The sequence below is a fragment of the Ambystoma mexicanum genome, chromosome 9 (assembly GCF_040938575.1).
Source record: "Ambystoma mexicanum isolate Mex_15411 chromosome 9, UKY_AmexF1_1, whole genome shotgun sequence".
NCBI lineage: Eukaryota > Metazoa > Chordata > Amphibia > Caudata > Ambystomatidae > Ambystoma > Ambystoma mexicanum.
The window spans coordinates 1,110,172,490-1,110,186,547 of NC_090931.1; the positions used below are offsets into that span (position 1 = coordinate 1,110,172,490).

Consider the following 14,058-nt stretch of genomic DNA (forward strand, 5'->3'; position numbering starts at 1 on the left):
AAAGGAATGTGGGGTTCGTTCACAGATTGTGTTTGTAGGGAATGGGTGGAGAACACCCAATACTGGCCCACTGGAAGTCAGAGGTCCTGAAGAGTACCCTTAGCCAGTTCTCAATCTTGTAACTATCATCTAAAGTGGAGAAGGTGGTGGGCATCTAATGGGTCTTGTAGAGCCCACCATGCCAGCAGGTGGATCAGCAACAAAGATAATCCACTGTAGAAGGGTGAGAAGAGGCTAGCCCATACGTAATTTCTAAGACCATCAGGTATGGGAGTGATGAACAGCCTACTCATGTGAAAGATCTGCAAACCAATCAGAATGAGTTCTCACAGCAGACCTGAGAAAACCTTAGCCAGATGGTCCTGGCTTGGAGTATGAGAATCCCATTAGAGAGGAGTTGTGAGGATGTAATTAAGAGCTTTGCTGGGAGGAGCTAGAAAATGATGTGCTGCTCATCTCCCTGAATCATTTGGGCCTAGAGTGCCAGGAACTCTTATCAGAGGCAAGGCTCTGAAAGAATGAGGGAAAGGAGGTGGAGGATAGTGTCCAAAAAGGATTTTAGGTGTTCAGTAAGATGGGAAGCACCTGCCGGATTTCGAGTTTACGGGTGAGGGTTGCTTTTCATACATTAAGTAAGGACCCCTACACTTTATTGCTTCATTGGCCAATGGTGTAAGTTGTGTTCATGCTCTGGCTTAGAATAGAAAGGAAATGTGAGGTGTTGGTGGTTTCAAGATTTTCCTTGACTCACTCTTTATAGCTCAGACTGCTCACCAATCGAACATGGCGGGCCGCTAAACGGTTCATTCAAGTTATTAATTAATACAGGCAAACAGGGCGTGTCTTAACCGAGGTGCAGCACCACTGATAATTAATACAGAGTAGGAAACTGCCCTTCAATTTGTTTCCTAGCATGCAGATATGTTCCTCCTGCTCCTCAACACAGGCCTAGTTTACAACACAGCATGGGACAGGTTCCGACAGTTACAGCGTGTGCACAACTGCTGCAGTCTGTAATGAAGACACTTCTCTATTAGTGCTTTAGTACCACGCAGCTTGCGCCACATACAGCAAGTTAAGACTAGCACAGAAGAAACTTGCAGACATGTGCATCTGTCTACGTAGATTGAAGAAAACCCCAACTGAAGGAGTATTGCTGAGAAAAGATAAAGACTATCATTCGAGACTAGTGGTATCAGGTAATAAAATTGCGGCAAAAATGTCGCCAGTAAAAAAAATTGCAGCAAAAATGCTATGGTTTGACCTGGAAAAGGTGTACCCCATTATACCATTTAAGGGGAGCGAGGGTTGCGGGGGTGTTCCCTGCTCCTCTTAAATGGTATAATGGGTCTGGGGGTTGCGGGGGCCCCCCGTATCCTTTACATGATTGTGGTGGAAAAACCACAGCATTTTTGCCATGATATTTTTTATCCACGGCCATTTTTGCCAGGATTTTAAGACATGGAACCAGATTAGTTACACAACAACTTGAGAGTAAGAGGTCAGTACGTTAACTCTTAGATAAGAAACAGTACAACATTTGGGCAGAAATGGGCTTCATAGTGCTGGAATTAGCTCCATGAAAATAGGCAATCGTTTGGGAAAGAGCTTTCTAGTTTAGCATTGGGATAGCCTGAGGGTAGTAGAAGTCTGTCAAGATAGATAGAGTTTTAGGTTTACATTTTATGTTAATCATAAGTGAAAACCTCAAGACTGAAGAAAAGATTGAGGACAGTACAGGACCTGTTCAAGACTTTGAGGGTCCGCAATCCCTTATCCTGGGAAATTCTTAGGATTGGAAAACTCTTTCTGGGAATTCTTTGGTCACCTCTGAGAAAAGCCCAATTAGAAAAAAAATCAGTCAATTCTCCAGGGAGTTCAGGCTCCCCACCTTTAGACATTTGGCAAAGGTTCTCAGGTAATTGATGTTCAGGAGGTGAGGGCTAGTGGGCAAGTTGAAGGAGCAACAAAAGAGTAGAACATATTCTCTTTTGTCTTCTATTCATCTGAAGACCAGCCAATCCCAATGTCAATCCCTTTCTCCCTCAGAAGTACAGAAACGTGGACAGGCTATGTGAGCTGTCCGGGGTGACATTTGTGTGGTGAGCATCTCGTGTCACTCTGACAACTGGAATTCCTGAGGTAGTGGGAGCCATCGGAAATATTAGCGATTGTCCAAAAACCTAGAATTGATGGAGCAGTGTTGCTCCTCAGTACAGTGACAGAAGTTCCACTGAAAGTACATCACTAGTGAGACAGAGTGCCTGCCACAAATAAGCACTGTGACGGTGTCCGACAGTCCAGAGGTGTTTATTATAGCTTTTTCAACCACAAGCAATTGTCAGCATCTTGAGAAAAGTCCTTAGGGCTTACCGTGTTCTTAGGGATATTTGGCGCTAGGACCGTACGTTTCTCTTTATTGCTTCCCGGCCTTCTCCCCACCTCCCTAACCTAGGCATTCCTAATAGGTGTTGGTTCTGTTGAACAGTGCCACCCATCCGTCTGATTCTAGTTGGGACTAATTGTGCCGATGGCTACCTGTCTTTATAGGGGTCTTCTAGATGTCCCTAACCTAGCCTGCTTAGTACTAGGGCATAAGTGTGTCTTTTTTTTAGGGCAGGTTCTGGCAGACGCTGCCTGCTGGAACTCAGCTCTGATCCAGGCTGCGATGTCTGTTTCACTGCTGTGCCGCTGTGGTTTTCTGGATGCTGGCTCCGCCTCTCTTTTCTCCAACACGGTTCCCGCAAGGGTCATGGCAGCCATGGCATCCCTTCTTTGTCTCACTGCAGCTTCAGGTGTGGGTGCGCTGCTGCTCTGGTGTCCCATGGGGCCTTCTTTGACCCTCGGCGTACCTGGGGACTCTGTGCTAAATTCTATATTTATAAAAGATGGCTTGAATTGTGTTCTTTTCAAGCCATCTATTATAAACATAGAAACATGGCTTGAAAAGTACGCAAACCATTAGGTATTCACAGAAATATATAAATGTTATATATTTGTGTGCGTACCTTACTATGGTTTGTTTACTTTTCAAGCCATCTTGAACTACACAAACCATAATAAGGCATGCAAACAAATACATAAATGTAAGTAAGCATTTATATATTTATGTGCGTACCTCACTATGGTTTGGGTACTTTTCAAGCCATCTTTTATGTTTATAAAAGATGGCTTGCATAGTACACAAACCATAGTAAGGTACGCACACAAATATATACATGCTTACATGCTGGGGATTTTTGAGGTGAGTGTGAGGCAACATGGGCTCTTGAATAGAATTGCCACGTTGATGGGTATGATTGTTTTTTTAATGCGCTCCGTGCGCAATAGATTCCCCCCTCGTCTCCAGTTTCCTGCTCCGGCCTGTTCCCTCCTCCCTCCCGCCCCCTCACCTGATTGGCTCATCTGCAAGCTGCTTACTGAGCGAGGCTCTAGGTCTGCACAGGCAAGAAATCCAGTACTTGCTGGGGATTTTTGAGGTGAGTCTGAGCCACTGTGGGTTCTTGATTAGAATTGCCACGTTGTTGGGTATGATTGTTTTTTTAATGTGCTCCGTGGGCAAAGGATTCCCCCCTCGTCTCCCACTCCCTGCTCCGGCCTGTTCCCTCCTCCCTGCCACCCCCTCACCTGATTAGCTCCATGCTGCCCTTAACACACCCTCACAGGGCAGCCCTCTGCCTGGCATCCCTCTAAGGGCACCAATGCAAAGGGCGGCTCCTACTTTGGTGGCTCAAAACTGTGTCTGCAGGTGTCAGCAGGGGAGGCCAGCCATCAACCAGCAGCAACCATCAAGGTAGGTGTGGTCTGGTTGGGGAGTAGAGCAATCACTCTACTCCAGAAGCCCTGGCACTCTAGCTACCCTCAGAAGATAGTAGACCAGGATATGAATACTGTCCTACTTAACAACTAGATAGACCTGTGAATATTAGCCTGCGTTAAATCCAGACAGGACTGTTGAATATTAGCCATTACCACAATTAGACATTAATGTGAATTCTAGCCTGTGTTGCATCTAGACAGATTGTGAATGTTAGCCATTGGCACATTTAGACTTTATTATGAATACTAGCTTGTGTTGCATCTAGACAGAATTGTGATTATTAGCCTGCGCCACATCTAGACGGGATCGTGATTATTGGCCTGCGCCACATCTAGACAGGACTGTTGAATATTATCCATTACCACATCTAGACATTATTGTTAATGCTAGCTTGCATTGCATCTCAACAGGATCGTGATTATTAGCCTGCGCCACTTCTAGACAGGACTGTTGACTATTAGCCATTACCACATCTAGACATTATTGTGAATGCTAGCTTCCGTTGCATCTAGACAGGATTGTGATTATTAGCCTGCGTCACATCTAGACAGGATTGTGAATGTTAGCCACTGGCACATTTAGACATTATTTTGAATGCTAGCTTGCATTACATCTAGACAGGATCATGATTGTTAGCCTGTGCCACATCTAGACGGGATTGTGATTATTAGCCTGCGCCACATCCAGACGAGATTGTAAATATTAGCCTGCGCCACGTCTACACAGGATTCTGAATGTTAGCCATTGCCATATTTAGACATTCTTGTGAATGCTAGCCTGCATTGCATCTCGACGGGATCGTGATTATTAGCCTGCGTCACAGCTAGACAGGATTGGAATATTAGCCATTGCCACATTTAGACATTTTTGTGAATGCTAGCCATTGCCACACTTAGACATTATTGTGAATGTTAGCTCGCGTCATATCTGGACAGTACTGTTGAATGTTAGACATTGCCATGTCTAGACATTATTGTGAATGCTAGGCATTGCCATATTTAGACATTATTGTGAATGTTAGCATGCGTCACAACGAGACAGGATTGTGAATATTGTCTCACGTCACATCTGGAAAGGATTGTTGAATGTTAGCCTCTGCCACATTTAGACATTACTACCACATTATTACTAACCCTGTGCTCAAATCTCTGCATACCTAACTCACACGAAAATCCACACAACCATCTTCTCGCTCAGGAAACAGCACGCACTTCACCACACCGCAACAAATAAACACATAAACCTCACCAACAGCACACAAGGTCTAGCTTCGGTCCGACTTTCACACCAAAGCTCACAGCACGGTGAAAACCGAACTGAAGCTGTCAACAGCACACCACCTCTCTCACTTTCCTATTCCCTCTTCACCCGACTAACCCACCCCACCTTCCCGCTTACAGATCTGCCTGAACGCCTGGGGACCAATTCCCTTGGTGACGGTGCGTGGCAAAAAAGACTTAACATTAACTATGGTTTGTGTACTTTTTAGGCCACTCCCATCACGCAAGCCACTCCCCAAATGAGGGTGTCCCTCGATTTCTTACCCCACTTAAAGCCCTGACGATGATAGTATGTATGAGAAAAAGAAACAGACGTTGCTCAGTGATAGTAAGAAAGAGAGAGAGAATAGAGAATGAGCGAAGAAAATGATCAGGAATATATACAGGAACCGCTGACACAGACGTGGTTGAGAGTGTAGAAGAATAAATAAGATCGAGTTGAGAACCAGAGAGGTAAAACAGAAATAGCAGAAAAGGTGGTAGGAATCTAAAATAGAAAGAAAAGATACTAAAGAGTAGAAGAACGATGTAGATTAAAATCACCTAAGAGAACCAACGAAGAAGAAGAAGGAAAAGAACAGAAAGAAGAACATCAAGGTCCTCACAGAAGGAATTAATAGGTCCAGGAGGATGATAAATCAGTCAAAAAAGCCAAAGAATGAGGTTTCCGAAATGAAGTATATGAATATTCAAACGAAGTAAACGTAGTAAGAGAAGAAAGACCCGGAGCAAGAATAAAAGAGGAGAGATAAAGAATGCCAGTACCCCGCCCATGACCGTAAGGGCGAGTGCTGTGTACAAAAGCCGAACCGGAATTAAAGAGAGAAGCAGTAGTAATACTATTAGTTGGTAGAATCCAAGTTTCAGTAATACAAAGAAAATGAAGATGAAAGCGAAGAAACATATCAAGAACTAAATAGTTTTATTACAAAGTGAACACACATTCCATAAGGCTAGCATTATTGGTAGAAGAAGAGCAGAACAAGGAACATAAGAAAGGATAGAAAGATTACGAGAAGGAAAATGAGCATGAGGATGAGAAGTGTAGTAAGGCGGAATCAAAGAAGGCATAGAAGCTGATGAAGCCGCCAATAAACTGAGAGACAAAACAGCAAACATGTTAAAATCGACAAGATGATACAAGAAATCCGGCCAGTAAGTGAAATAGCTGGAGCCCTTATAAACTGCGAAATAGGGCTAACAATAAGCTGCACGCGCAGCAAACGGGGACGCCAGAGAAAAAACAAAAAGGCAAACATGGCGATAAATGACAGACCAGACAGAAAAGAAAATGAGACAAAAGCTAAAGCAGGTAGGGTGGCCAACTGTCCTGTATTTTGCGGGATTGACCCGTAATTGGGTACTCCGTCCCGCAGTTTGCCGAGTGGCTCTGCGAGACACGGGTTGTCCCGACTTGCTCTGTTCGAGCACAATTTGCGCTCCAACAGAGCAAGTCGGGAGTCACAATTAGGCATGGTGGGGGCTGGGGCCGGCCGCTGCAGGGCGCACAGGTCACAGCTAATTGCTGTGCATCCATCTGTCTCACAGATTAGCTGCCACTTACCAGCCACTTTTATTCTGATTCGTGGGAAATGAATGTATATGACCCCCTCCTCGCTCCTATAATAGGAGCGGGCAGGGGGTCATATGCCTACATTTCCCGCGAATTGGAATTACAGTGACTGGCAAGTGGCAGCTAATCTGTGAATAAGAGTCCTCTTGCATTCAATTGCCTCCGCATCTGCTGACGTGACAGTCCACCCACTGGTCCACCTCCCATTAAAACGGGACTCCAGACGATGCAGGCGAGGCCTGTCACGTCAGCAGCTGCAGGTGCAATGCATGGATTCTGCCCAGTGCTCTGCGGTAGTGCACAGAAAGGGGCGGGCCAAACGTGAATGACGCTGTGATGTCATCACCGCCTTGTGTCCCGCAAAAGGATCTCCCAAAGTTGGCCACCCTAAAAGCAGCTATCAGCGGACAGCTGAAGACAGCAGCGAGTGGCGTGAGGTGAAGGCCGATGGGCGGGCCAGGGGGCGTGGCCACAGTCCGCAGAATGGAGAGCAACAGGATCCTGCTGATTGGGAACCCAGGCAGAGCAAGCAGGTGAGTGGACTGCTCTCCTCAGGGCGCAGCAGCTGACGTCTTCACAGCACTTTCGTAACCAGGGTATCCAGCAGCCAAAGGCCTGTGATCCGTAGACTGCAGATGTAACACTTCAGACAGGCCAGGCTCTGCTAACACTGCAGTACAGACGCCACGCTCGGTCAGAGCTGCAGACTAGTCAGGCGTCATCAGTGAGGTGAAGCTGTGGAATAGTCCATTAGGAATAGGGTTATGAAAAGACTCTGCAGGGTTAGTTGAATAGCAGACCTTGAAGTCCAGCCACGTCGAAAATGAACAGGAAAGGTGCCAGAAATATGCATTATTTAGGAAGAATTGATTGTACAAGTTACCACATTGAATGAAAATGCTTATACAGTGTTGGTCAGCAAGACAACATAAATATTCAAGTTCAAAAGAAAAGAAGATAAAATACCTGATAGTTCATGATGGCCCGCAAACACATGATGCACACATGGACGTCGTCCTTCTTACTGACTAATCTGGAATTTTTAAGTGTTCTTCTGCTTGGCAGAGTGCTATATCTGTAGAAATAAAGGGATAATGCGTGTCAGCATTGCATTACCTTAAACAGTGTAGGGCAGGAGATACACTGCGGTGCTGGAGGAGTAGCTTGGACGCATTCATGATCTCAGGGAGGAGGGATTGGATTTGCAATATGTTTCATTGGACTAATGGTAGTGATATGAAGTAGAGGTTAATGTGTATTAGCTCTCGAAAACACAGGGGACCCGTCTCCAGATGCTGAAGTGCAAATATCTAATGGTGTGCCCTGCATGGCGCCAAACAGAAATATTCTTTGCATCTTGGCAGCAGACTGGGTGCACCAAAAAGCTTGCCAGGCACACTGAAGTCAAGAGCAAAAGTATTCGTCAATTGGCACCAAGCCACCATTTTAATGTAACTGCAAAGACAGTAATCCCTTCCCCCGGCATTAGGATGCTCTGCCCATAGGGCGTGATACCGGAAGTAGTGGACCTCCCTCCCTCAAGTGGGACCCCTAACAGGATGAGCAGAGGGAGGTCATTTGGGGGTCGCAACTGTGACCCCTGAGGTCTTCCTTGCTACCCCTGCGGTCTCCCTTGGTACCCCTAAAACATTTTTTAAAAATATTATTATTCTTTTTTTTTATGTAAGTAAGCTCCTGGGCTGGCGGTTAAGACGGATTTCTGAACTCTGTCCTGGTGGCGCAGAAGTTCAGAAGGCCAACCTAATTACTTGGAACAGGGTAACCTCTGGACGAGCCAGACCAATCAAGGTAGCGATCGCGGCGGTCAAGACTAGGTCTCAAGAGGGGTGAGGGTGACTGAAAGCCCGCAATGAGCACACAAAGCAAGATCACTTACAAACTACTCCAAACAGTTGTTATATTAAAAATATATACATATTTATTTCAAGGCCTTTAAAACAATGACCGTAGCGAGAAAATCACAATATAACGATAGTAAACCAACACATACCATATCAACACAATATATATACAAATACGACAGTCTCAAGCGTTAGACGCACGAAATGGGTATTCCACCTAAAAGGGAAGGAAGACAGGCAGTGCGAAATAATGCTTAGACCCAGTTCGCCTTCAGAGGCACCTAACTAGATGGAAGTCCGAGCCCTGCGAAGAGTGGAGCCTTGTGCTGAAGAGTACCTGCACACGCTGGTGCCAACGGGCAAAAGGAGAAGCTCTTCGAGGGAAATCAGGCAGTTCAGTTTAGTGCACAAAAGAAGAAGAACAAGTTCCGTGACTCAAGCGCAGCCTCCACAGTGGTCAGAAGCAGAGCGCGAGTACGGACAAGGGTGCTGTTTGATACAGCGGGGAAAAGCAATGGGCTCCTGCAGGAGGGCGACCAGATCCTAGCTATGCTACTCACCGGTCCCCGATGCAAGCAGACCCAGGCTTCTCCGCGTCCGTTTCAGTAGCTGGCAGGTCCAGAAGAGCAGGGAACGCCTCGTCGTCGTGTTGAGTAAAAAGACGTCCCAATCGAAGAAACCCGCACAGTTTGTTACCACAGCAGGGCAACGGAGCGGCCGTGTGTATCTGAGCCAAATGTACACTACTCACTTCAGACCTGGGAACGCCAAGTGTACGAAGCGTGTGAGAGTGACAAGGACTCGAAATACTACACAACCTGGCGGCGGTTACAGAGCAAGACTCCCGTGTAAGCTGGTCAGTCAGCTGGATGGCCCAGAGACGCTTCCGAAGGCTTACTGGCAGGAGATGGTGAAGATGCCGAGAATAGCTGTTCCCGCTATTCCAAGGGACGAAGTACCAGTACAGGCCTTCTGGTTTGATCAAAGGTGAAAAGGGTTTCACAAGGCGACAGCAGTGCAGAGGAGAAGTCCTTCAGCGGGTCACCAGCGATTCCTCGGTCCAGCCTCTTGGTTGCAGGATACTTGGCTCCTGTATTCCTTCGTTCGTGAGAACTCAGGAGATCGACATGGTAGTGGTGTTTCCAGCCCCCTCTTATCCACGGTTCCCTTCGCGCCAAAACGGAGGGGACCCAATGGGAGATCCGCTCATCAACACTCACACCATTCGTGGACCAATCACGGACCACGGTGGTCCCAGGCATTCACACCACCCTAGACTCTCTGGCACCCAGGATGTGTATTGGGACCAGACATCCCAGCCCACATCCTGGAGGCACACACAAGACATGTAGAAGCCCGCGAAAGCATCCGTGTTTTGCGGGAAAGTACATGCCCAAATAAGGAAGGCCCCGGGTCGGCTCGACCTGGGGAAGGTGAAGGGAGCAAGACGGTCAGCGGACAGGACAAAGGAGCCTCGTGGTCTGGCCATTTTGGGAGCCAGGCCACCATTTTGGGTAAAGCGCGAGAAACGCGCTTAGAACGCCAAAAGGAGCTCAAAACACAAGAAACGATCGCTGCCACCATTCCCGTCCCTGAATCACTTGCACCGATCAGATACAATCCTAAACGAGTATCTAGGGCCTGTAGAAGGCTAGAGACCCAAGAGAGCTGTAACTTAGCTTACAGTGCCCTCTTGTGTCATGTTGCACGAAAGCCGCAACATGATAAAAGAAACTACGGGAAACAGCGTTCCCCGGTACTGACTGTCTTAAGGGCATGTCAGTTTCCCCGTAAGAAAGGAGCGAAAGCCCAGAGGAGTGCGGCAGAAGGCTGCACTTCTCTGGCAAAGTCAAGAACAAGGTGAAAAACAACAGCAAAAAGTTTAGGGGTTGCCACATGGAAGGAAAATTACCTACAATTACGAAATCTTTCCTAACACTCGCCCCTCCCAGACCATGGACAGGGGGAACTAATCCACCCCTGGGTGAGTCTCTTGTTCAGGTCGGTTAAACATACTGGACAACCCATCAGCATTGCTATGTTGGACACCTGGCCTATGCTCAATAGTGAAGTCGAAGCCTTGTAGACTTATGGACCACCTAAGCAACTTTGGATTCTCCCCCTTCATGTTCATTAGCCGCTTTAAAGGCTTATGGTCAGTTTGCACAGCGAAGTGGGTCCCATAGAGGTAGGGCCTCAGCTTCCTTAGGGCCCACACAACAGAGAAACATTCTTTCTCTACCGTGGACCATCTGAGCTCTCTGTCCTTAAGCTGGCGGCTAATAAAACCAATAGGGTGTTCCTTACCCTTCTCATCTACTTGTGATAGTACAGCTCCTATCCCAGTGTCAGAGGCGTCCGTCTGCACGATAAAAGGTCTTTGATAATCAGGGGCCCTGAGGACAGGGGCCTGGCACAAGGAGTCTTTTAGGCCATTGAAGGCCTTCTCACACTCGTCGGTCCAAGTTACCTTCTTGAGTTTCTTCGGAGTTGTGAGGGCAGTCAGAGGGGCAGCTATGGTGCCATAGTCTGCCACAAAATTGCGGTAATACCCCGTGAGTCCTAAGAAGGCTCTCACTTGGGTTTGCGTAGTGGGGGTAGGCCAGTCTTGTACTGCTTGTACTTTACTGGGAAGAGGCTGTATCCTCCCTCCACCTACTTCATGTCCAAGGTAAACCACTGAGCCTTGTCCATTTTGGTGAGGGGCCACTCGGACACCCTCAAAAGAGCTATCTGAAGGACTGCCTTGGAACAGGTCGGGGAGAGGTTCAGACTCCTCTTCCTCAACATCTGAAGCCAGTAGCAGTGCTGCAATTTCGACGCTTGGGACGAAAGCCTTCAGCCTATTCACGTGAAACACTTGTGGAGCCTGTCCAGGCCTTCCAAGGTCCACTAAATAGTTAACCTCACCCAGGGGCTCCACCACTGGGTAAGGGCCTGACCATTTGTCCTGTAAAGCTCGAGGCCTTATGGGATTCATGATCAGGACTTGCTGACCAGGTGTAAAGTTGATGAGGGAAGCTTTCTGGTCGTACCAATGTTTCACCAGCGCTTGTCCTGCCTTCAATTTATCACTAGCCAAGCCCATCAGAAGTACCATCCGTTTTCTGAGCCCTAGCACATAATCAACTACGTTGGTAGTAACAGGGGGAGTGGGCATCTCCCATCCCTCTTTGACGATGGCTAAGGGTCCCCGTACGGGATGACCAAACAGAAGTTCGAAGGGGCTGAAGCCAACACCCTCCTGTGGTACCTCTCGGTAGGCAAACAGTAAGCATGAAACAAGAAGATCCCATTTTCTTCTCTGAGGCTCCTCCAGAGCCCCAATCACGCTCTTTAACGTCCTGTTAAAACGCCCCCCCAGACCATTGGTCTGGGGGTGGTATGCAGAAGAGAACTTGTAGGTGACCCCACATTCTTTCCACATAGCCTGCATATACTTCGACATAAAGTTGCTGCCATGATCCGACACAACTTCTTTAGGGAAGCCAACCCTAGTAAATATGCCAAGTAAAGCTTTTGCAACTGACTTGGCAGTTACAGTTTTCAATGGGATGGCCTCAGGATATCTGGTTGCATGGTCGACCAGCACCAGGATAAACCTTTTGCCCGAGGATGTTTGCGGGTCAAGGGGACCAACGATGTCGATCCCTACCCTTTCAAATGGTACCCCCACAACTGGGAGCGGTACCAACGGAGCTTGGATTGTCGCGCCAACCTTACCAGACAATTGGCAGGAGGCACAACTCCTGCAGTGACTTTCTACTTGCACCCCCATCTTGGGCCAGTAGAAGTGCATGGATAACCTTTGCTTGGTCCTCTTCATACCAAGGTGACCAGCAAGGGGAACTTCATGCGCCAACTGCAGGAGGAAGGGCCTAACAGCAAGGGGAACCACCAACCTCCTATGGTCTCCTTCTGTAGACTCTGTGGGCTCACTATACAGGAGTCCACCTTCCCAATAAATCCTATGCGTCCCAGGAGGTTCACCCACAAGCTGGGAGCAGGCCTGTCTCCTTAGGCCTTCCAGAGATGGGCACTCACGTTGGCCTTTACTGAATTCGTCCCTATCAGGACCTCCTTCAACTAACAAGTCTTTTAGTTCAGGATGATCGTTGGGGTCAAATACTTCAGGCATCGCCACCTCCTCGTCAGGCCCGGGCGATTGACCAACTTCCTCCACCGCAGTGGTAGGCGAGCTCGGGGGAATATTCTCTTTCCCTCGTCTTGACTTGTCGACTCCTTTCGCCTTGGGTTTCCCCTTCGGCTGGGGCGGCGTATTGGTCTTGGCCAATGCTGCCCGTGCTTGAGACCGTGTGTAGGGTCTTTCGGCAGTGTCTCCTACGAGCCCTAAAGCTCTGAGATCATTACCTAACAAGACCTTTCCCGGGACGTTTCTCTGAATGCTCACTGGAATCCTGACTGCTGTACCATTTATAGTAAGATTTACAGGTATTACTGGGAACATACGGAGTGGGCCGTCAGCCAACTTAGTGGGCATCAGAGTCGCTCTGGCAACTTCCTCTGAGTCTACCAAGGTAGAATCCACTACAGTGCGACTGCACCCACTATCCCTAAGAGCTGGAGTATCTACTCCATTGATCAGCACACTGTCTTTAAAGTAGTGCTTGGTATTATCCGGAATCCAGGAACCCAGGGAAACTAAAACTACCTCAGCCTCTATCCCGCTGGGAAATGAGTCTGAGGAGAAGGATGCTCCTGTAATCTCTTCTTCCTCGTAGGAGGAGAAGGCCAGATTAGCGGAGTGGACCCCCAAAGGTCTAACCTTACACCGGGGATCCCCCTTCACGTGGTCAGTTGCTCCACAAGCAAAACAAGATCCATTGGGTCTGTTTACATAGGGAGGCTTATTGTAACCAGAGTTCTGTTTCGGAGGCTGACCTCCACTACCCTGTGAGTTCTCTTGTGTCTTACCCTTATTTTTCTTTTTGTGGCCCTTATGAGAAGAAGATTTATCAGATTCTCCACCCTCCTTATCTTTGGACTTTTTCCCTTCCTCCTGCTTACCAGGATGAGTTTTGTCCTTATGGGACACTCGATGTGACACCCATAAGTCTGCTGCAATGGCCAGCTTCTTAGGATCTATCTCCTTCGAATCGGCCAAATGCTGCTTAAGCTCCGGGGAAGAAGATGCAAAAATGTGTTCCAGCATGACAAGATTTATCATGCCTTCGAAGGTAGAAACCTTATAACCTTCGACCCAGCCAGTTAAGTTTTTCAAGGATTCAGTGACATAAGATACCCAAGTACCACCTTCCTTTTTCTTATACTCTCTGAAACGTTTCAAATATTGGGCCGGAGTCTTCCCAAACTTTAAAATGAGAGTTTGCTTTAACATTGCGAAATCAGCTCGCTCAGCCTTCGACATTTCCATAATGGCACTACAGCCAGAATGGGGCAGTCTGCTGAGTAACCAGGCAATCTTATCAGCATTGTCAACTTGTTGAACTTCGCATGCATACTCAAACGCATTCAGCCAGTCCATAATGTCATTCCTTTCTT

The 14,058-nt window shown here is 47.5% G+C and overlaps 1 protein-coding gene across 14 annotated transcripts in view; it reads right to left on the minus strand.

Moving 5' to 3' along the window:
* Positions 1-14,058, minus strand: part of FMNL2 (formin like 2) — a 798,413-nt gene that overhangs the window by 215,549 nt on the left and 568,806 nt on the right. For all 14 annotated transcript variants that reach the window (XR_011274735.1, XM_069616442.1, XM_069616437.1 and 11 more), the window contains one exon: positions 7,640-7,748. Coding sequence is in view for 13 of the 14 variants with exons in the window: in XM_069616442.1 (XP_069472543.1) it covers positions 7,640-7,748 (109 nt within the window). In the remaining variant the exon portion in view is untranslated. The remainder of the gene's footprint in view (positions 1-7,639; positions 7,749-14,058) is intronic.